General features: G+C 41.5%; 1 protein-coding gene across 9 annotated transcripts in view; it reads right to left on the bottom strand.

Annotated features, from left to right (window-relative positions):
* PPP2R2C (protein phosphatase 2 regulatory subunit Bgamma) overlaps nucleotides 1–25,239 on the bottom strand; it is a 277,566-nt gene that overhangs the window by 122,264 nt on the left and 130,063 nt on the right. For 3 of the 9 annotated variants that reach the window (XM_065598244.1, XM_005300278.5, XM_065598247.1), the window contains one exon: nucleotides 17,179–17,330. The exons of the other annotated variants lie outside the window; for them this stretch is intronic. In XM_065598244.1, coding sequence (XP_065454316.1) covers nucleotides 17,179–17,227 — 49 coding nt within the window. In that variant the 5' untranslated portion in view covers nucleotides 17,228–17,330. The remainder of the gene's footprint in view (nucleotides 1–17,178; nucleotides 17,331–25,239) is intronic. 9 annotated transcript variants of the gene reach the window in all.

Below are 25,239 nucleotides of genomic sequence, written 5' to 3' on the forward strand. Positions count from 1 at the left end.
ACAAGCTTTTGAGTTTATACAGCTCTTATTCATTCTGTGTAAGCTTGAAAGCATGTCTCTTTCACCAACAGTAGTTAATCCAATAAAAGATTATTACCTCACCCAGCTTGTCTCCCTAATATTCTGGGACCAACACAACAACAATTCAAACAACATTTTTTTTTTTTTGGACGAAGAAACGGCAATGTTGCAATAAGCAAATTAATTCAGGACATTGTCACAGAATATTAGGCTTTAGGACTCCAAGTGACTGTGCAGAGGTGAGGTCAGTCTCATTAACTCCAACTCAAGAGCATAAAAGCCTGACAGCATCTCCAATGCAAGAGCAAGGAGGAAGGTTCCTCCTGTCAGGACCTCTTGAGAGGAGGGAGCTTGTGAAACAGCTCCATTTGTCAATGAGGGGACGAAGAACTACTTAAAGTCACTTTGGTCTCTTATCACATTGCCTTCCTATCTTCCATTCCACTACCCATGCTGACTTCTCATGCCTGTTTGTCAGCTTATCATCCAGAGCTCTCCCTGTCTTCTTCAGTACTGCCCCTTCTGCACTGAACACCATCTCTGAATAGATCAAGGACACTACCCTTTCCTCCTCAAATAATTCCTCAAGACTACCTCAGCTGAAATGCCTATGAGAAATCAACCAGTTAATAAATGAGGTTGAGAACTAAAGGGGACAGCTATCAGTTACTTTTTAATAACTGAATATGTATATTAAATTGCATGTATTTTAATGCATAACTCCCCCAAACCCTTGACCTGTCATTTGTCATCTTAGATTGTAACATCATTGAAGCAGGCACTATGCATTTGAATGTGTTTATATGTGTGTTCACATCCAGCACAATAAGCTCCATCTGGACCGGGCTCTTAGAATTCCTTCCTTAAGGACCTCCCCCTCTTGCTCTTGCTTCAGAGATACTGTACGCTTGAATTGGAGCTAAGATGACCCACCTTTACACCATCACATTCTAACTCTAGCTAGCATCTGGCTGGAGATACTGGGTGTTACTATAATATATTAAATTACACCTTAAATGTGAAAAGAAAGTTATTTAGGTTTCAAAGTCAAATGCTCAACAGTTAGGAAATGCCAGATTTCAAGTTGCCCATGCAACCTGATTATAGCCCCACTATTATGGCCCCACTGTGCACTCATTCGGTGTCCTGAATAATGTTGCAGTTCACCCATATGTGGGGCTCCCAGAATGAGGATGGGGGTGCTGGAGACATATGCCAGGCCCAGAGGTATGGTCAAGATGGGTGAGCCCAACCCACTCCATCTCCCTCCCCTACTCTTGCTGTTATAGCTACTCTGACAGTTCCCAGACATTTCCAGTGCAGAGTGGGCTGCTGCTCTTTAGAATGTTCATGTTCCATTATTATTTTGACCTGCTGCCCAAGTTTGCTCGAGAAATGCAAGCAACAGAGGGAAATGGCCATTTTTAGCCATCTGTAACACAGCTAAATATAAATGGAATTTCCTAGGCCAAATTAATTTCCCTTGCACCAGGGCTTTCTCCCTGCCAAATTTGAAATAATGAAGGTGTTAGAACTTCCTTTAAAGGGGGGTGGAGGAGTCTTGCAACCTTTTCTGAAGTATTAGGCAACCTAAGTATAGAGATCACCTGTAACAATGATCATCATATAGTTCTCCCTTTACATCACCTAAGCCATCTGAAGATGTACAGGAACAACATGCAGGATCTGACTTCAGTGATCTTGAAATAAAGCCCAATTATAAAATTTTCACTATGTAACCTTCACTCCAAGAAATACATTTGCAAATTAATTACCTTAGGATTTTTCTGAGAGTGCTAAACTTTCTGATAAATGAGTCCAGTGCTTAGAAGCACACAGACCACTATCAGCAACTTGAATCATGTCATATTTAGCATCATCATTAAGCAACCAAAGATGTGATCATCTTCATGTTCCACTAATAACACACAGAAAATTGCCAATTATCCAAATGTCAGAGCTGTGACCTGTTCCTATCTACTGAAAGGGAATAGCTGTTCTTCAATTAATTGTTGTGTTGCATTCATTAGACAAGAAAATTATAGGATCCTTGCATTAACGTCTCAACAAAATATGTATATTGTTAAAGAGTCATGTCAGAAGGAATAACCATTCACAGCCCCAAATTACAATCCTGAACCCCAAGAATCTCATTCTTATTGTAACCCTTGCTTGCTGGGAGTGCCCCAGTGGTGGCTAGGCCAGCTAGAGACTGATGAGCCTGCTATAACCTTAGCTGGGAGACGTGTCTTTTAGCTCATGCAGTAGAAGTTCGTGCATTAAGCTCCAGAAGTCCCAGGTTTGAGCCCCGCTGCTGATGCCCCATGTGGGTCAGTGTTACAAGTGGAGCGCATCAGCCACCACGAGCAAGCAGGGATTACATTAGAATAAAAAACACCTTTGCTGATCAACAGAAAGAACATCTAAAGGAGTGATACTCAACCCAGGCCAGAGACAGCTAAGACAGTGAAAACTGACTAGTTTTACTTTACTTTACTTTCATGTATTATCACAGTGCTACAGCGTTTAAATCTAAACTCAAAGGGAAGTGTTTCAGCAATTGAACGACCACCCTCACTCCCAAAATACATCCCTCCACGTCTCTCATACAATTAAAGAATTTTTGCCACATACTGCCTACTAGCATTAACTCAGTCTTCTCTAGATTGAGTCTCAGCCAACTGACTCTCTGCTGAGCATCAGTCTCAGCTAGACACTGGGTAAGTCACCATGATCCAAACAAATGGAGATGCAGAGCAAGATGTCATCTTCACAGAGGAGGACTAGCCTAAACCCTCTCACTATCTCCCCAACAGCTCACATAGAAGTTGAACAGGAAGTATGACAGAAAATAACCTCGTAGAACTTTGCATGACAGCGCCCTGGTGCAGTTGGCGATCAGGCACCCAATACCGTTCCCTGGGACCTTGGGGAAAAAAAGGAAGAGAGCCACTCAAGAACAACTCTGTCTATCCCTGCTAGGGTCTCAGAGCGACACTACAGGAGGAGCAAAGGTATCCAGAGGCAACCAACGATACTATAACTCCATTGCATCTTTGTCCATCATTTGGAAGACAATGTATCACTGCAAGCAATGCAGCCTGTATACTGTATCTAGGGCTAAACCCAGAGTCCTTGGATTTCCTTGATCTGAATCAACGTGTCACGAGAGTTTCCTTGCACACAGCCCTCTTGATAGCCCTTCCTAAAAAAGTGAGAATCAAGACTAGGCAAAAAATGGTGAAAATTTTCCACCTCCAGGGAAGGTTTTTTGAACAAGGGCTGAACAATTGCTTCTCCAAGCAATGTTTGGAGAATAATAATGCTTCCAATAATAAAGAAATAATCTCCAGGGTAGAATTCCTCAGCCAAGCAAGACATGGCTCTAATTCACAGGTTGCAGCCAAAAGCTCTCTGGCCTTACTATATTAATTTCCATGAATGTAACTGGCTCAGATTCAAGAAGATAACAGTTTTAAAGTACATAAAAGGTTGTTACAAGGAGGAGGGAGAAAAATTGTTGTTCTTAACCTCTGAGGATAGGACAAGAAGCAGTGGGCTTAAATTGCAGCAAGGGCGGTTTAGGTTGGACATTAGGAAAAACTTCCTAACTGTCAGAGTGGTTAAGCACTGGAATAAATTGCCTAGGGAGGTTGTGGAATCTCCATCATTGGGGATTTTTAAGAGCAGGTTGGACAAACACCTGTCAGGGATGATCTAGATAATATGTAGTCCTGCCTTGAGTGCAGGAGACTGGACTAGATGACCTCTCGAGGTCCTTTCCAGTTCTATGATTCTAAGATAAGTCCTCGTTTGTCCCCCCATCAACTCCAAAGCTTATTCCTACTGTTATCACAGTCCTGATCTGAGCTATCTAATTCATGAAGTTCAAAAATCCCTCAGTGCAAGATCCTTGTTCTGTTACTGAGGAAAGCCTACATTAATTCTCCACCCAGAATAGTTCAGCTGATAGATATGTGGTGGATACTCCATACTGGAGATGAAGAAACCCCTCTTCTCTTCTTGCACAGCAAGAGCATAGGATTTCAACAAATCTTTAGAAGTCAGTCAGTGAAATGTAATACAGAGCCCTCAGGATAGCAGCCTATAGCACATAGATTATGATCCTTCTTTCCTTTTGTAATAGCACAGGGAATACAATGACAAAAAGCATGAGATAGAAGCATTAAAAAAAAACTAAAAGAAAAAGTAAATTAATCACACAACCAAGCAAGTAAAATACTGTGATACAAAGAAACAAACTGTCTATATTCAGAATGCAAATAAGTGTAGTTAATTAATCCATTTTTTTTAGTTTGGGTGTCACCTGCATAGAGGAGGAACAGCAACCCAGAACATCTTACTCTCAACTGCAACAGTTCATATAGTGCCTGAACAGGAAGCATGACAGAAAATAACCTTGACAAAATACTTTCTCCATTTTAATTTGCAGTTTCACTTTTTTTTTTTTTTTTTTTTTTTTAGTACTGGTAGCTAAATTGGAAAGCAAATAAATGTATTGAATTTGTGTATGTACATACCAGGATGGTTTCAATGCTTATTTACAAATGTTTATGTCTAAATTTGCAATGCTTTGAAAAATCAGCAAGATAAAGCACTATATCAAAGTGCTTCTTTTTATGAAGACATTTATCATTTTGTAGGAAAAGTATGACTCTAGTCCTGGTACATAACAGCAGCAATCCATTCAAGTTAGTCAGATGTGTGCCTGCATGCAGACTACTGATGGGGGGAGGGGAGGGTTCTTTGTACTTACATTTGCAATATTAGAAGTAGCACCTTGGTTAACAGTGAGACTGGATCCAGTTAAAGATATTCTTTCATAGGCAATGAGGCAGGTCACCAGCTGGGGTAAATTTTTCTAGCTCCACTGGACTTTAATGGAGCTAAGATCATTTCCACTAGCTGAGAATTTGCACCGATATATTAAGTAAAAATAAATGCCTAAGCACCATACTGTAAGAGTGGTATATGTAAAAGGTAAATTATGGGCCTTTAGCTGGACACCCCCATGAATGAAATACTGGGACATAGAATATTCTGCATATAACCAAACTGAAAAAAAATTTCAACCTGTTTCAATATAGCTTTGTTTAGAAGATGCAGCTCCATTAAAACGTAATCACTTTCTCTTGTGGCTTACATTATAGGAGTGTGGCCAGTAAACCAAGATGATTATTAATTAAAGGCAGCAAAAAGCTATTAACATATTAAACCAATAATCTTTATTGAAATTAATATTTGGTATGGCGCTTCCAGCAGATGAATTAAAATGCAATGGCAACTATAGAAGACAATCCCAGTATCTGAATTGGTTGGATTTACCAAAGCATGGTCTGATTTCAAAGGGAGTTGTGGGTGCTCAGCAGGGCTGCCCGGGGGGGGGAGGGGCAATGGGGCAATTTGCTCCAGGCCCCCATGAGAATATAGTATTCTATAGTATTGCAGCCTTTTTTATGGAAGGGGCCCCCGAAATTGCTTTGCCCCAGGCCCCCCTGAATCCTCTGGGCGGCCCTGGTGCTCATCCAGGGCCGGCTCCAGGCACCAGCTTGGCAAGCAGGTGCTTGGGGCGGCCCCTCCGGAGAGGGGCGGCAGGTCCAGCTATTCAGCGGCAATTCGGCGGACGGTCCCTGACTCCCGCCTAGAGCGAAGGACCTTCCGCCGAATTGTCGCCGCAGATCGCTATCGCGTTTTCTTTTTTTTTTTTGGCTGCTTGGGGCGGCCAAAACCCTGGAGCCAGCCTTGTGCTCAGCACCTTGAAATGATGCCCTCAATGGCTATGGGACTTGATTAGGGAATAAAAACAATCATTACTAAATAGTTTCACTTCATTGCACTGTCTCAAAACCAGACATTCATTTAAAATATAATAAGTAATTTTTTTATTAAGTCAGTCAACACCCAAACAACTTGGCAGCTGGTTATCTTTTGGTATAAATGCTTCTGCAGTGATAATCCAAGCACATTCCTAGAGAGGAACTTTAATTTGTTTGGAGCCAAACTACATCTAACAGCAGTTATGAATAGCTTTGTATAAGAGCAGTCTGATGGGGCATGAAGACACAGCTGTATAGTGCTACTATTTCTATAATATTTTTCACTGCAATATCCATTTCAGCTGATATCCTAAGTTTTGTTGCTGCTTTTTCTCATCCTTGATCAAACCACTAATATGAACTATGTGCATATGTGTAAATAAATATAAAAGTAGATAAAGTAAAACTGTCTAGAGTTTCCATCCACTCCTTTCTCTCCCAACAGACACACTCCAGAAACCCAAACCTTTCTTGCCTGCTCGGATCTGAAACTGTATCTGAACCCTGTATTTTTTTTTTTTTAATTGTCAGGAGACTAACATACGGGAAATATGCAAGAAGTACTTTAAAACTGAGTCAAATTTTGCGCAGTTCCTTTTGTCTCAGCTAGATGGAAACTCTCTTTTATTTCAATGCATATGGCAGCTGCTTAAGGAACATGACATTCACCGCTTGAGTACTGGCTGCAGCAATAAGTAGGATGTATAAACAGCAACTATACAGTGCACTCTGCTATAACAGGTGTGATACAAGGAGGGCCAGGGAGCAGTGGGAGAGTGATCGAGGGGAAATATATAAGCCCTAGGCTAATTAAGGTGTGGTTCCCTGTAGACTAGGGAGGGTGGCTACAGGTTAATTGGAGCACCTGCTGTCAATTAAGGCCCTGTCAGGAACCTAATAAAACCCCCTGCTTCAGGCAGTCAAGGAGGAGGAAGGAGAGAGAGGACTGGAGCTTGGAGGTGTGTGGTGAGATTTGAAAGACCAGAGAACGAAAGTAAGGGAGACGCTCCCCCAGCGTCTAAGGACCGAAGGTACCCCACCCAAGGAGGAAGAGTGTACGAACCCGCAGGGGTTGAGAGGGGCTGGGGCTCAGAGTGAGGAGCAAACCCAGACTCCTTCCCTGCTTCTCTCCTTTACCATCTTTCCGGGCCACTAGCGGGGCTCGCGGGGCCCCAAGAGCAGGGGCAAGGGGTGGCATCTTAGCCCCCTCCTCCGCCAAGAAAAGCGCAGGACCCACCATACCAATATCGGCCATCTTGTCACACAGGCTAAATGAGCTCTGGTGACTGGCTGTCAGTTGGAAGAAATACTATTTCCCCATAAGTGGATGTTGTGCACGTTGCAGTAGAGTCTGTTAATTATATAGCACAGACATTAATGGATGATAGGAAGGTTGGCTGGCTTGCAGCATTTTCTCCACCTACTTCTGGTACAAGTATTTGGTCTCTGAGTATCCAGTGCTCCCTGATGTAGCAAACATGCATAGTAGGGGAACATCTATGTTTAAAAGGTCTTATTTTATTTTCTTGAGGACGCATAGCATCACCTTACCTTCGTAGTACCAGCATTGGTATGTAAGGAGGCAGGACAGATAGTCTATCAAACACGTAGGCTAGGCACGTGTAGTTAAGATGGCTTTAAATCCATGGTTCCAAGGCCAGTTGCACATAGAGGATGGACATGGCTTCCAAGCTCCCACCTTCTAAGCTAGCTTCACTGCTGTGCTGTCATTGATGCACTAGCAGTGGGAGCAGCTTGTCCATTGAAGAGCTTATGAGGGAAGTTAGAACTGCACAGAGCAAAAATAATGTGCACAATGGGCACAGCCTTGGGAGGGAACAGCACATATGGTAGCGGATTCCTGATGTCTTCCTCCTGCTCACAGTCCACGACCTCCTTCCCTATGTGAAGCAGCTCTGGCAGATTAATTATTCTAAGTGGCCAAAGCCAACATATGCAGTGGTAAAAGTTGATGATATGTAGCTACTTTGCCTTCCTCAGACTCCTCTCTGCCTCTTTTGTGCCATTTGCTCACCAATTCTTCCTCTCATAAGGGAGAAAGCATATGGTTCAAAGTGTGGAAATACATTTTGTATTTCACAATGAAGGGTAAATCTCCGCCCACGGCTCTCATGCAGTTACAGAAAGTCCTGATGGCAGTGGAACCAAGGTAGTTCAATGCACATGGGTGGAATGATGTAAGGAACCTGCACAAGAGGCATTCCCTGAGCACCACAAAACTATACTCTATGGTGGCCCCATCTGGCCAATGTGCAGGGCGTTCTTAATTATGTGGATTCATTGGCCAAGCTCCTTCTCAAAGGGTGGGTAAAAGCTGTAGAGGAGGCTACTGCTGCTTTGAGGCTGTAGCAATGGCAGACCTTGCATTAGCTCTAAATACTGAACCTTCTATATGCAAATCCTATGTAGTCAGGCTTGGTACATGGTCCAGGATTTGCCTCCAAAAGGAAAGATTTTTGGTAAGTCATATTTCTGTGATAATAACAGGATATTTGTGGATGTCATCCATCTCTACAGTGTTTGGGTGTACAAATATATAATAGGTTTGGAGTATAATATACAGTCAGAAGGTGAAATTCTAGCCCCACCGAAGTCAATGACAAAACTCCTGAATTTCACCACTATTTTTTTCAAGGAGAATACAATACAAAACAAATTTTGTGAGGCCCACGCTCATGCAGAATGCCCAGCAATATAACAACAGCAGTATGATGAAACAAGAAAATTTCAATGGTTATTAAGAAAAGATTGCCTTCATAGAATATTTATAAAATGCTGATAGAACAGACTGAAATTCTTAAATTTAATAATCATCAGGAAATGTTCCATGAAGTTTCCAATCTATTGAATATTTACAAATCAGTAATATTTTCCATCACTGTGCCTGTATAAATTTGAGTGCAACTCACAGATACAGTATGCACAGTAAAAACTATTCAGTCATTTCTCTCTTCCTCCCATCTCTGCAAATTCAGCTCCAGAAGAAAGTGATGGCTGATATAAAGCATCTCACAGTTCATGTCACTAGCAAGTATTTTACTTGCTACACTACACTATTTGTCTTTACCACACACTGTGTAATTTAGCTTCCCTCTCTTGGAGCACAGGATAGACCACTGCTTCATGAAAATAAAAGGAACAACGAACAACAACCTTGTATCCAAATATCAAAAAATAAAGTGCCAGTAAACTGCTCCAACCACTGATCCACCTAAGCACAAAGTACTATAAAAGTGTCAGGCCCTTTTGGAAAATATACCTAGCATACCATGATCTGGTTTTGTTTGTTTGTGTTTGGGGATTTTGTTGTGTCTTTTCAGTCTAATGGCTCAGTTGTATCCTTAGACCTCCAGCGATGATTCAAAATGTGAAAGAACATAGGTGTTAGACCAGCAGCCTCCACAATGACCTGTTGGTCCACCCAAATTCTTCCATTCTCCAAAATCCATGATCACCAAATACACATTTTCTATGGCTATGCCAGTGGATAGGCACAGTTTTACCAAAAGTAGAGTTAGTCAAATGAACTATGTGTTTCTTTCTGAAACGCATGGATCTGGAGCTAATATAAACTGCAACTGACCAGAAGCAGAACAAGCCTGAGTAGCTATATAGGCAATTGGGAGCAGTTTTGGTACTGTTTATTTTTAAATGTATCTGCACCCTAGAGCAGATAATTAAGGTTTGCAGTTTACCAATGCTGTAGATGGGACCAGTTTATAAATATGTAACACACACTCCCTCCCTCCCTCCTTCCTTCCAATCTGCAGGACCTGGACTTTTTTCTGTTCTTTTTTGTTGGTATTATTGTGGGAAGGCTAATAAGCAGATTTTGCATTTTGTTTGAAATGAACTGAAGTGCGTGGTCATTCTGATCCCTTTCAGGAATGAGTTCCAAATTCCTGGACAAAGCAATGAGAAAACTTTGCCTCTTGCACACACGTGTTACACTCTTGATGCTGACAGTTCCATTGTTTTAGTGCAACGTCGCCATCAAAGGTAGCTTCTCAGGTAACTGGGGCCAGTACCATGGAGGGCTTTGCAAATGAGGATCCAAACCTTCAGTTGGACCCAGTATTTCATGAGGAGCCACACATTGGGGTGAGTGTTCTGGGCAGACTTTCTGGTTGAGCAAAGGATTTACTGTGTACTGAACGAGCTGTAGCTTTTTTAAAGTCGGCAGTTTCATAAGCAGACTTGAAGAATTACAGTAATCAAGTCTGGAGGTCACGAATGATCACTATGGCTAAGCCTAAATCTGACAGGGACGTGCATGCTCATCTTGCCAGCTGCATATGGAAAAGGGTGCTTCTTGTGACCATCACTATTTAGGTATCCAGAAGCTGTGAGGAATCCACATGCACAATGAAACTGGACTTTAACAATCTGAAGGAAGATGCTGTCAGTGCAGAGTGATATTACAGAGGTGGCAAGTTCTTCAAAGTGCTTCCCACTCCACACTAGCATCACCTCTGTCTTCTCAGGACTCAGCATCCGGCAATCACTTGTCATTCAGTTGTTGATCTCAGTCAAACCCTTAGACTGCTGGAAGATGATGCTGTTTAATTGTGATGGGAAATGGTGTAAACCTAGATGCCATTTGCACATTACTGGCATTTTAGTCCATGATGTGTCACAAACTCACTCCCCTCCTGGCTTCATATAGATGAAGAACAAGATTGGGGAAAGGATGATCACAACTCTCTAGGCATAGCCCAAGAGCAATAGGTGAAGGTGTCTCAGTGTGATCCCGTTGCCTCTATTGCACCTATAAGTTGCAATGGGGGATTCCATGGCCAATCATATTAAATGTTGTGGAGAGCTCCAGCAATGCCAGTTTGAATGTACCCTGTCAGTGGACTTCTGTTTAGCTGCCTGCTTCCATGTGCAAATGCAGTTGCCCATGCGAATGGTTTTGCACATTTTTAGGCCTTTTGAAATCATAACCCTTAATATCTAGTATTGTCTACAGCTTACTACATTTCTGAAATTACACAAACTAAGAAAGTGTATCCACTATACAGCCATAACTTTAAAAAATGTTTTTACATTACTGGAGAAGGCTTGCAGCATTTTTGATTAGCCAGATAACAGTATAATAAGGAAGCAAACGGACAGCATAGTCTGGGAGTCTTCCATTAGCAGCAATAATATACTTCCATTTAGTAGCTTGAAAGAAGAAAGACTGGTATGCACTGTATTGTGATGAAAGGCTATAACTAAAGTATCATTCTGTGTATTGCTGTACTAAGCACATTTTTGGCCAAACTGTGGACACAATTTACCCCACTTACTGAATTATGTTTTTAAACAGTTTACTGTTGATAGGAACACCCCAACTTGTTTAAATTCAACGTACTACAGAATATATTGCAGCGATACAGTACTGTACATTTCCTCTTCTAGCACAAATATTTCTGTTCTCATAGTCTCTGTAGATTTTAAAACCAACAATAGCTGCTGCTTTGATTACAGCTCGAGTGCAGTGTGACTGATTTGTTACTCTGGGCTGAATCATCCTGAAAGAGAGCTGATTGGTTAAAAAAATGCTGACTACCATAGCAACTAACTTGTGACCTAGCTAATGTGCAATGGGTATTTCTTTGCTTGAATCAGAGCCACAAGTGAAGATAGCAAGCCAAATCTGGGCCTGGTGTAACACCACTGATGCCAGTGGAGTTACACCAGGGATTGATATGGCCTACTCACTGTAAGAAATGGTTTTATTTATGCCTTTTTTTTCTTGGTACGCTTGGTGCTGGGATGCAGAACCAAATCCTCAAATATTTATCAAATTGCAGAATGTCAGTAAAGTACCAGTATACAGACAGCAAGGAAATGTTTATTCCCTGGTATTGATTCTGCATTTTTATATTCACCGTCAGATTCTTTGCAAAACCAAATAGTATTGTGTATTAAAAAATCCCTCAATCATAGAAATGTAGGGCTGGAAAGAACCTCAAGAGGTCATCAAGTATACCTAGACAATCCATGACAGGTGTTTCTCCAGCTGTTCTTTAAAGCTTCCAGTGACAGGGATTCCAGTCCTTGGAAGCCTACCCCTATAGTTAGAACGCTTTTTCTAATCTCTAACCTAAATCTCCCTTGCTGCAGTTTAGGATGATTATTTCTTGTCCTACCTTCAGTGAACATGGAGAACAATTGATCACTGTCCTCTTTATAACAGCCTTTAACATATAGGAAGATGTATCAGGTCCCTTCTGTCTTCTTTTCTCAAGACCACACACGTGCAGTTTTTTTAACCTTTCCTCAGAGGTCAGGTTTTGCAAACCTTTTAGCATTTTTGTTGCTCTTCTCTGAACTATCTCCAATTTGTCCACATCTTTCTTAAAGTGCGGTGTCCAGAACTGGACACAGTACTCCAGCTGCGGCCTCACCAGTGCCAAGAAGAGTGGGACGGTTATCGCCCATGTCTTACAGCACTCCTGTTATTACACCTCAGAATGATATTTGCCTTTTTTGCAGATGTATCATGTTGTTGACACACATTCAATTTGTGATCCACTATAATTCGCAGGTCCTTCTCAGCAATACTACTGTCAAGCAAGTTATTTCCCTTTTGTAGCTGTGCATTTTATTTTTCCTTCCTAAGCACTTTGCACTTACCTTTATTAAATTTAATCTTGTTGAATTCAAACCAATTCTCCAATTTGCCAAGGCTGTTTTGAATTCTAATCCTGACCTCCAAAATGCTAGCAACCCTTCTCAGCTTGGTGTCATCCGCAAATTTTATAAGCATAATATACTTTCCACTGCATTATCCAAATCATTAATGAAAATATTGACTAGCATCAGACCCAGGCCAAACCAGGTGGCCCAGGGCCCCATTTGATATGGCCTCCCAGTTTGACAACGAATGGGATTGGCTGAATAAGTGACTGATAATCTAGTCATAGTTATCAGAATATAACAAAAAGGAGTAAAAGCCTCTCAAGGAACATCTGAAGAGAATACTGAAAATCCACACTACTATTCAAACGGTTATTTCCTGTAATGAGCAGGATGAGAGGGCTGAGACATCAGAAATGGGGACAATCACTTACTGAAAATAAAATTTGAGAGCTAAATTGTGCCCACCTGGCACAGGCCCACAGTGAATGTGGGGTAGAGCCACACTGCCCTAGGAGGACACATGGAGTCACGATGCCTCAGGATGATAATGCCTTCCAGGGCTCCTAGGACGAAGGAAAGCACTGGAGCTGTAACTGTGGTTGGCTCCTGTCTGGGCTGGGGGGAAATAGGGAACCCTGTCCTACCTGGATCCATTTAAAGGCCAATGAAAAATCTGCCACCAAATGAGGAAATGATGCATCAAGTTAAAAATGCTCTCACAATGCATCCAATTGCATTAACATTAAAGGCCAACGCCAACAATTTTAAAACTTGACAGCATAAAGTTAAGCACCTAAATCTGTATCTAGGCTCCCAAATAAGTGGCTTCATTTGCAGAGATGCTGAGCATTCACAGCTTCCACTGAAGTGAATTAGACATCAGAGGTGCTGAGTACCTCTGAAAATCAGGCATTTGTTTGGAGCCTAAATATGGACTCCGGCACTTTGTTTTAGGCTCCCAAATTTGAAAAATTTGGCCTGAATTTCCACACTTGCATACAGTGGATAAAATATTGCACTATAGAGTCACTTTTTTCACACTTTGGATCTGATATGGAGAGGCTGCAGAGCTCCTGAAACTTCAGCTGATGTCAGTGGGTGTTCAAAACCTCTGAGGATCAGACCCCTTATGCATTAAAATAAATTCATCTTTAAATAACATGCTTGCAACAAAAACTCTTGTATCTAGAATCAGTGAAACCCAAATGCCATTTCATTATTTGAAGCTGTTAATTTCCTTTGACTCATTCTAATGATGTAGCTGAAAAGGGGCATATATCTGGTTTTGTCACCAATCGCTGAAATGTCATCTGTTAATGTCATTCTGATGCGGAACCTGTTCTTCTAGCTATAAACATGTAATTCTCATAAGTCTCAAATGGGAGTCACGAACCATCTCATACAAAGTACACGCATTCCTTAGTAAAAAAGAAAAACAAAACCCATAGATGTTATGGAAAATGAGGGTTGACACTCCACTTATAAGCTCTGTTTTTATTTCGTGCAGAACTGCAGTGTGTTTGGTAAAATTATTTAGAATTCCCTCTTTAGTTATTTGATTCAAAAACTGTCGACACTTATAATCTTGATATATGAGTATCAATGAGAAAACCAAGGCAAAGTGGTTCAAGAGACTTACCCAAAGCCACATTAGAGATCTGTGGAAGAGCAAAGAATAGATTCCAGCTCTCTTAGGTTTTATTCACAAAATCATTCTTCCTCTCCAAATCTCAGACACTACTTGGTAGGCCTTGAAGCCACAGCAGGTCGGCTTTTATTATTTTTTTATATTACCGTAGTGCCTAGGAACCCCAGTCATGGACCAGGACCCCCACGGTGCTAGGTGCTGCACAAACACAGAATAAAAAGGCAGGTCCTGCCCCAAAGAGCTTTTGCCCATAGGAGGAAATGTTTTCAGAATGGAAATCATTTTGTTTCCCTCCCCCTCACACACATCCCAATCTTGTACTAGAAGAAAAGCATAAGAAACAGACTGACAAGTTATTTTGAAACGGAGGCCTGGTCTACACTAAAGACTGTGAAAAATCCACAGCCATAAACAACATATTTAAGTCAACATACACCCGATGTAAATAACATTAGGTCGATGGAAGAATTATTTCACTGACCTAGCTACTAACTCTTGGGGAAGTGGATTACCTGCACCGAAGGGAGAACCCCTCCCACATCAGCATAGAGAGCATGTATACTGAAGCACTACAGCAGCACAGCATTTCAAGTGTAGGCAAGCCCTGAATCCTGTTGAAGTGAGTTTCTTTTTAGCTCAAGGAATCATTACAGACCGTTATGATAAAAACACTGGCATTTTCCTGAAATCAATAACAAAACAAAAAGCCCTGTATGTGTTGGTCCAGATTCTGTTCTCAACAGAGTAACTCCATTAAACATGTGGGTTGCAGAGTTGTAGCCATGTTGGGAGACACGGGTGAGGTAATATCGTATTGGACCAACTTTTTTGGTGGAAGAAAAGTTTTTGAGCTACACAGAGCTCTACTTCAGGTCTGGAAAAAGTAACGAGAGTGACACAGCTAAATACAAGGTGGGACAGGTTGTTAAGCACAAGGTGTAAACATATTGCAGAGACCAGTTAAAGTGAAGTATCAGAGGGGTAGCCGTGTTAGTCTGAATCTGTAAAAAGCAACAGAGGGTCCTGTGGCACCTTTAAGACTAACAGAAGACTTCTGTTAGTCTTAAAGGTGCCACAGGACCCTCTGTTGCTTTTTACAGTTAAAGTGAAGTGAACAATTAACACCTCTCCAATCATAGGACAAACAAGGGTTAGTAGATTACAAATTGCTGTAGTGAGCCATAAAGCCAGTGTCTCTGGTTTTATGATTTTTGGGGTCTAGCAGAGTTATGAATTTAAGTTCACACCTTGTCTTTTGAAGGTGTTTTTCAGCTTTCCTTTGAGGACAAGGACTGAGAGATCCCATATGGAATGATGGCTTTGGGAAAGTGTTCCCCCATGGGTGATAGGGTGTTTTTGTCTTATTTTTCTGTGCGAGTTCAGTTGAGAGCATAGTGATTATCTCATTTCACGCAGTTGTACCTAAACCAGTGGATCAAATGCTCCACCAACAACTATGTGGGTGAAACCACACCAATTACTATGCTCTCAAATGAACTCACACAGAAAAAAAGCTGAAAACTACTTGAATATCCTCAATGCCAACAGAAGACAGTGCACTACAGAGCGCTTCTAGCTCTACCCAATGCACAGAGCCCAATACCAGCATTGAACCTGTAGTGAGGGCTCCATAGTAGTCTGGGGAATGGAGAACAATTGCAAGGAGACAGTACCCACTCTTTATCCAGGGGTATTTATATACTCTTCACTCACCTAACTGGAGAGGGTAATCTTGGCCTCTCTTTTGCATGGATAAATATCTGTACAATTTTTGTTATATAATTGCACACGTCTCTTACACAAGTAAACAACATTTACTTTACCATCTATGAGTACCTGAAAATTACCAAGCAATTTTCAACAAAAATTAAGTAATTTGACATGACCATTAGTAGTTATCTTACTTTGTTTTACTAATTAAAAATTACTCAGTATTTTCTGAGTGTTCATAATAAGCATAACTGAGGAAGACCTGCAAGCTCCTTGTTGCAAGCAAAAGGAAACCTACAAATCAGTGTCATTTAAGTAAGCGAAGCCATTCTACCGCCTAGCATGTGTGGAACTGCTGATGCAGGTGGTCGCTATGTATTGGCAACTGCTGTATGGATCACTGAAAGGGATCAAGTAAACACAGATGGAGAATACCCTGACAGGTTTCCAGTGTAGTTCAGTAACTAAAATATGATTATGTTGCTGATACGCAGACTTGGAGTGGAGCTCTTTCCCATAATACTTGGATATGCATGTTCCCAGAGGTTCTGAGGTTTAGCAGTTCATGACGTTTATGTAGTACAGTGAAACAGGCAGTTCAATGTACAGTTCTATGTTGGATAATGATGTTTGCAGAAGTTACTGTGAGCAGAGGTTGGGTTATATTAAGAGTGGGGAGTGAAGCAACAGCATGCATTGTTTTTACCATTCTGTAATACCTGTCAAAGGTTTCCAGAGCACTTCACAAATAATTAGGCCTTGTTATACCCAATGAAGTACGAGAGGGGTGTTAAGGTAGGTGAATTGTTCCAGAACTCTCACATAATCAGTGGTGAGCTGGGAAACAATGCTCCTTAAGTACACATGTTCCACAAGAAACAGAAAAAGCTGCTTCCTGAAGTTTTCTACACTCAGCAAAGAAAACTGTTGACAGAAGATGGCAAGCAGAAAAGAGTGGAGCTCCTGAAAAGTGACTAAGAAGGAGAAAAGTGAAAGTCTCATCTACCTTTATTTATAAATATTTGGAATTTATGTCACCTATAAAGAAACCTCAGGCTCCAGCTAACAACTCTCAATTACAATAAAACACATGCAGACTCTGGATAGGTCACTTCTTCTAGGAAGCAACTGCTTTCAAAAAATACCTTTATTCATTGCATGTATTATAGGGTGACAATACACTTGATAAACTGAAGACAACCTTAACACTTGTTCCTCTTCTGTGGAGTCTGCAGTCAGGTCACCGGAAGGACTCCCTGTAATCAATCAGCCAGCGGGGGAAAACAAAACAAGTGATGGCACCCTTACCTCCAACCCCATCTTCAGAATCAACCTCGTAGATGCTCTCCCCTTCCATGTTCTCTGCAGGGCAAGGCTGAATGCAAGGTTTTCTAGTGATGACCTGTTTCAGGCTCCAGAAGGAAGATGAATCCACACACTCTGCAGCCAGCAAGTAGTATCTTTCAAACAAAATGTAAAAATAAAGCCATTGGATTATTTCTGCTAAACATTTTGGAGTTTGCTATTTTCCTTGCCCCCCAAAATTATGAGCTCTTCTGTATCAACCAGTTCTGACAGCAGATATCCTCATCTTGGGCCACTGAATATCCCTGGACAGCTCTCAGAGTGAGGTTTAAGTGGAGAGACCATTCCAATTCATCCAGTGGACATTCCATCTGTAGATAGGTGTAAAGATTGGAGTGCACAGAAAAAGGACAAACAAAACCCCTCATGTATCTAAAGATGAAGGGAAACATAGCAGGAAGGCTCACCCCTTTTCCCAGATTGGACCTAAGTATCTACCTCTTTCCATTACCCACCTCCAGTCTATGTTTGTGTCTCATAGTCATGTAATTCCCACCTCTTTCTTTTTAAAACAAAAATCTCACATGGATGGAAAAATATACTGATGAATCAGGACATGTCCATGTCTCTGAATGGAAGAAACCAACAGCAGTAGAGCAGGGAGGAGTTACTAGAGTAGTTTTTGAAGGAAGAGGTGGAGAACTATTCCCAGCCTTCACACACCATTCTCAGATGCTCATGATTTATATAATATAATGAGAGGTGAGACCAAAACCACTCTTCTTCTCTGGGTATGAATTTTGCAAACCCGTTAAGACTTAGAGAAGAAAATGGAACATGAAATACAGCATTAAGAACACATTGGCAGACCTGTGTCTTAGAGGAGTGAATTAGGACAGGACAAGAACACAACACAAGATCGATGGCTTGGATCAAATACATAATGATCTGGCCTACAGAACATAGGTCAGGTACTATAGGTTACAGAGCAGTGCATTGGCAATCTTCAGCCTTTGTCACTTTCACATGAGTGAGTAACTAATTTCTACTGCTAAATCTCTGGCACAAAACTGAAGGTCCTTCTCTTTTGCTTTCCCACATCATTAGGACTCCAGCCAAACTGCTTCATCCAACAGCCTTTTACAGAGGGCTGAGAAGGGGACAGAAAATTCACAGTGACAAGTGAGTTGGGCCCCATCTATGTTTTGTTGTTTTCAGTTTCCTTTCTTCAACTTATTAACAAATTAGTACGGTGACATCAACAAATCAGTGTGTATACATATATTAGAAAACAGTCAAGTGCTATGTCATTTTGTTGGTAAAAGAAGTGCATACCTAAGTGTTTTACACCAGATGATCTCTACATCTTCAGTTGCTTCAAGCTTCCCACTCAGCTTCTGCGTGTTTTTGTCCACTTCCCTCTGGTTGAGCCAGCTCTTTCAATGTGCCATGTGTGAGCCATGTTATACTGCATGCAAAGCACTGCAAAACACTCAGCAGACGTTCCACAGAGCGAAAGTTGTTGTGCACCCTTCTTGTAATGTTCTGGCTTCTCAACCTCATTTTAATGTTCCAAAAAAGGTATTTCAAATCAAGGCTCAAGTTTATCTGAATGATTATATCTACCATTGGCTGGGGTTTGAGGATTAAAAAGGGTCCATATAGTAAGCCTGATTTTCAGTGATGAAATATCCATTACAAAAACTCTTAATTTGGTAAAGAATCCATAATAAATAAGTTCCATTTAATAAAAATAATATTTTAACATACTTACCAAACAACTGGACTTCAGTGGCCATAATATCAACATCTGGATGAGTGTTCACATCTGAAATATTTAGATGCCATATGTAGATCTAGGGTATTTTGCAAGAAGGTTAAAAATTGTGGTCCCGGTTTATAAAGTACAGTGCCATCAACTATGCATCCCATGGCTTGAAAAAAATCTGTTTTATTCTTTCCAGGATTTAGTAATGTTTCTGTACAACTAAATGAATTTTTAGCTAAATGTTTTTAGAAAGTCTGCAGTGCAAATTCTCATAATTTGAATTTTCAACCAAAAGTACTTGTGAGTTCTCATAGGGGAAATGTTCCCTGGTTCCATTCAGATCATCTGATTGTAAACACTGGCTGGACAGTTTAGTCCTTTTATAAAGCGATAGATATTGTTGTGAGATTTGTATAAAGTGGCTGGTGGCCAGATTGTATAGCACAGTGTCTAGAAACAAACGAAGTTACCCATTGAAATGTACCTAATACAGACACAGACTTCCATGTCTAGTGCTGAAATGTCAAAAAGGCAATGACTTGAGCATGGCTTGCTCTCCCAGAGACTAGATCACAGAGGTCTGAGATATCTTTTTTATCCAAATAGCAAAGATATAACTATTCTCACTTTTCATCTACAGTAGTGTTTTCTATTCCCCAGACTTACCAAAGAATGTAAGGTGTATGCTGCCAGACAGAATATTCTCTTCAGCCTGCACTACTTAGAGCTATTAACATCTAATTCATTTCGTTCTATTGTGATTTCAGTCAAAGGAAAGAGGCCTGATGGAAAATGTTCAATATATATGATGCAGGTGTTTATGCAGCTTAATATATTTGTTTATCTGTGTCTAAATATAAATATGTGCCTTTGTCAAAACCTCCTTAATGTAGCTCACTTTACAGTGTGGTACTAAAATAAATGGAAACATATGTGCAGAGTAGTAAATTATAGGGATTCCAAAGTATTAAATGTATGACTGTTGGTTACCAATACCTAATTTTAATATTATATTACAGTTCAGGTACTTCCCAAACAGTGAATTGCTAACTGTACTGAAAAATTAATTCCCAGAGAACTTATCTTCCTCTAGTTACAGAATTATCACTAGGCCTATTATGGGAAATGAGTGAGGTGAAGAAAAAAGGGAAACCGTAAAACTACTTTTTTAATCATGTATTATTTTACATTTCTTCCTTTTCTAACATACTTTCCTTTATTTCATGCTTGCTGAATCTCTCCACGTTCCATCTGCACAATGGTTACTGTTAACAGCACTTCAACATTTTTTATTTAGGAGAAAAGATACTCTATTGTTCAGTTCCCTAGTTATGAGAATTTTTTTAATTAAAAACTGAAACCAAACTGCTGCAGCACTACTGAAAACCTACAGCTGCTCTGACGTAATCACAGCAGCGGGGTAAAAGCACAGAGGTGGAATTTTTAGAGCAGAATTGTTTCACACTTGGCTGTGTTGGGGATTAGCTTTGCTTTCTGTTTGAGACACATGAATTTGGAATTTAAGAAGTTTGCTGCTCCTCTTCTTGGCTATAAGGCTACGTATGAGTCATGAATGGAGTTAGTACAGAACAGAAATGATGCACAGATGGGTTCCACACATTCCAAATTTGCGAGGGTCAAAATACCTACAGTACAAGTTATTGCCTTTGGCTGCGTCGTTTCATTTTTATGTATAATGCTCCTTTTTCAACCTACTGCATGCCCCTCCTTAACACCACACAATGGGCACATTTCACCAGCAAGTTCCAGGAGGTAGAGCAATGATGTGTAACCTGTGATCTGGGCACGCTTGTTTCCTTTGAGGTGCTACACTGTTACCCTCCAGGGTGACTGTATTAAGAAATTTATTTGAGCATAAGCTTTCGTGGGCAACAGCCCACTTCATCAGATACATAGAATGGAACATATAGTAAGAAGATATATATATCTATACACACACACAGAACATGAAAAGGTGGAAGTAGCCATACCAACTCTAAGAGGCTAATTAATTAAGATGAGCTATTATCAGCAGGAGAAAAAAAAACTTTTGTAGTGATAATCAAGATGGCCCATTTCGGATAGTTGACAAGAAGGTTTTGAGGGGCCCATTTCGGACAGCTGACAAGAAGGAGTGAGGATACTTATTTCCCCATGTTAAGTATCCTCACTCCTTCTTGTGAGCTGTCTGAAATGGGCCATCTTGATTATCACTACAAAAGTGTTTTTTCTCCTGCTGATAATAGCTCATCTTAATTAATTAGCCTCTTAGAGTTTGTAGGGCTACTTCCACCTTTTCATGTTCTCTGTATGTATATATATTACTTCTTACTATATGTTCCATTCTATGCATCTGATGAAGTGGCCTGTAGCGTATGCTCAAATAAATTTGTTAGTCTCTAAGGTGCCACAAGTACTCCTGTTCTTTTTGCGTATACAGACTAACATGGCTGCTACTCTGAAACCTATATTAAGAAAATGTGTATTCGATTATGATCTGAAAGTGAGAGCAAACTGAAGTGTTTGAATCAGCACTGTTGCTATGGGGAGGATGCAGGGGGACAAAGGTAGGAGCCTGAAAGGCTCAGGGAGAGCAAGGGAGCTCACTGGGCTCTACCTAAACCTCGGGCAGCCCGCACAGCTGGCCAAGGTAGGGGAAAAAGGGAAAAACTGAGAACCAGCAACCGGCTCTAACTCTCTGATTCTCTGACCGAGGCCCAATTAGAACAGCCTTGTTGTTACTCTAAACTTGTGCCAACTAGCTATGTTCCCAAGGATGTGTGCTCCCACAACTCCCTTCCCAACCCCCAAACACATGCCTGGTGCCAGGGGCTGCAGAGAGGGAGATGTAGAAGTTGTAGATGCTAGTTTTACACTCACTGGAGACTCCCATGAACTGGGGGAATCTCCAGCCATGCAGAGGCGACGTGTGCGGGAAAGGGAGCGTGCAGGGTCATGTTCCTCCACAGGATTTCTGCCTTCCATTTAGCACAGAGGTTTTCAAACTGTGGGGCACACCCACCTAGGGTCCCCCTAGTTTGAAAACTGTCGCTTCCTCCCAGGAGCCGGCAGATCGGAAGCTGGTGGGAGCTGCCCGTGCCCCTGGCTCTCTGTGCTGTGGGAGCCGGGGCGCTGGCTGGCTGCCTAGCAGCCCTCCCTGCCCTGCTCCCTGAACAGGGATGCCTTTGCACGGCCAGGCGCTCCCCAGGCAAGGCGGGCGGCACACCTCCAAGATGCACCCCTGACGTGCTCTTGCCTCTCCCCCAAAGGAGCCTGTCAACAGCCAGTGATGCCCCCTGCCTGCGGGACCCGGCTGCCACACGATGCTCCCCGAGGCACTCGCTTGCCGCTGCCCTGGTGCTTCTGGCTCTGCTGCTGCTCCTCAGCCCAGAGGAGACATGTGCAGCAGTCACATGCCCCCCCCCCCCCCAAGAGTTACGCTTAGTCTCTGACAGCCAGACATGTGCAGGTCATCTTTGCTCCCTTTGCGCTGCCTGCGCCCCAGAAAATACGTTCTACAGTACTGATAGAGGCCCCTCGACCTTTCTGAAATAACACGTTTGGTCCTCTGGCTGGAAAGGTTGGACACAGAAGAACTTAAACATTAACGCTCGGTAAAGTACTAATACTGCCTTATAGCTACATTTTAAAATACAGATCAATAAGCAAACATTTAAAAGTGACGTGCTTTCTCTCATGATTTAGAAACGTGCAAAAATCAGGGCATGGAAAAAGTACTTAGCATTTATTAGCACTTCCAATTGCCAAAGCATTTTGCAAATCAAAAAGACTTCCACTGATTTCAATGGGCTTTGCATCAAGCCCTAAGTTGACATCCAGGCAGTAAGTGTGATATGAAGAGAAGCCAAAATGTGGATATTTACCACAGTGACCACCAATATATACACCTCTTCTGCAGCAACAAGACTCTCCCTGTACACAAGCATATTTATGTTCCAAGTTAACCAATAGAAGGGAAGTTATCAATTTACTGATACGTTATTAACAGCCTTGTAGTAATCAGAGTAGAAGCAACCCTGTCTGCCTGGTACAGACCACACAAATTCCTCCAACAAGGGATAGTTTTGCAAGTTGGCAATAGCAGGAGTTACAGTGGTGTTAAAAAGACAAACCTATGCCAGCCTAGGACTGTAGCAATGTAAACACAATTATATTGACTGATGGATTTTATTTTCAAATACAAATACTCTACCAAAACAGGGCTCAACCTTCCATTCCCCGTGTGGGCAGAACTTCCACTGAAACACACTGCCAACTCCTTTCTACGGACACTGCAGGGCCCGCTCTTTTCGCCTATATGAACAGAGCCTGACACTCTTTACCCACTCCATGTTCTTTTCATCTCTTTGGAATGCACTGTACAGGGTATGGACAAGTATCCGGGGACTAAGGAAAAATCAGTTTCCCTCTCCCTTTCCATTTGTCTTTTTTTGTGAAGTGTTTGTTTTTGGGGGTATGAATGGAAAATGGAACTGAGAAAGATACCTGCTGTTAGGACAATCCTCTTGGGTACAGAAGAATTCTATTCTATTCATGTTCTTATACCAACCTCATCACTGAACCAGAAGGCACCTGTTTTTTAGGTTCCTTCATCAATTCACTTTGACTTGAGGAAAATTCATGTGGGTGAATCTGAAAGGAGTATTTTGCATTCCTCCTGAATGAGTATTTAGTTGAGTAATGCCAGGTCTGTTAATAAAGCCTATGCCCTTTAGCAGAATATCATTCAGATCTGGTATGCATCACCAAGAACTAATGTATTTGTCTTGCCCCTGGGTAGACATCACCTATATACAAGGGAGCCTGCCCTGTCTACCTAGGTGTTTATACCACTCCATTTCCTCACTTGCTGAGGGGATTTGTTCAAAGGAATGGAATCAATCTCGAGACTCTTGACATAACTTTTGACTTTGTCCTTCCACAGAAAGCCTCCATGTGTTGAACATCATTGGAAATCTTTTGACCAGTTGCACAAGGTGTCCTGATCATGTTTTAAATAATCAACTCATAACACATGCCCTCCTGACCCCAAGGCTTGGTAACAGCAATCACTCTTAGCAGGGCTTTCAGTAATGCTGCACCATCACTCACAGAAGCATGACTATTTAGTGGGTTGAACCTATTTGACTAGCATGATACCTTTTCCCCCCCAGACAGCACTATAAGTAGGTGCTAAAGTAATGGGGGAATTCTTCTTTTTTTCTTTCTTTCACATTGACAATAAGCTCAATACTTTTACAATACACCAAAAACCCACAAAGAGCTTGCACACTAATCTAACTAGCTTGGGTATGGATCAGTAGCGGTACAGCTGTGGCAGCGTATGCCTCCGCGTGCTGTACAAGCCCATGCAGAACCTTTCTTGTGAACTGCTGAAGCTTCGCTGCTCTGGCATCTGAGTTAGCTAGATTTATGTCCAAACAAGGGGCAATCTCAGTCTGTAAATGCAGTGCAGGCATATATTAAAATGAAGCTACAGGGTCAGACACAAACTTTGAATGGCTTGCTCATGGTTCCCATTAAAATCAGTGCATGTGCTTGAGATAGGGCAAAATTTGGTCCAGAAAGGGAAGGAAACTAGCTTACAAACTAGTTGTACCGATTCCCTTCTCCAAAAGATTATTCTAAAGATTATTGAAATAAGGGAATTTTAACTTAAAACTGTTTCTATTTTCATACAGTTGACCTATCCCTGAACAATCTCGTTATATATGCCAAACTGTTATTCCCAAGCATCAGTCATAAAATCTCTTTCTGCTTCTTTTTCTTTCAATACATATTGCAGCCACTACAAAGAAAATAATTTAGTACATTAAATGTCTGAGTTCCCCCTTGTGTTCACCATTCAATCCCTCTGCACTGTAATAACAACAAAAAAGAGTTCAGCACAGCACTTACATTATTTTCTCTCTGGAATGCAGTGCTACTGAGCAACTGGGAGTGTTCACTGTGTAGTGTGCGTGTGTGTGTGTGTGTGTGGGGGGGGTGTTATGTTTGTTTTTTTCTAAGCCTTTTTGGGGGGGGAGGGTGGATTGAGACTGAATAGCCTCATTTGAATATAGTAAGACACCAGAATGTCCCACTGTTCCATTCCTGAAGCCTGTACAGCATCAACAAAAGCACAGAATGGAGACAGCAGGAGCAACAGTGAGTGACAATATGGATGCAATTCTCCTGGTCATTTCCCATGATTATATACGCTACCATTAGGTCAAGTTGCCTCTCTACGACAGAATACTTTATAAAGGTGTGGCATGAACCGTAGGCTGAGAGTC

Source organism: Chrysemys picta, chromosome 5 (assembly GCF_011386835.1).
Source record: "Chrysemys picta bellii isolate R12L10 chromosome 5, ASM1138683v2, whole genome shotgun sequence".
NCBI lineage: Eukaryota > Metazoa > Chordata > Testudines > Emydidae > Chrysemys > Chrysemys picta.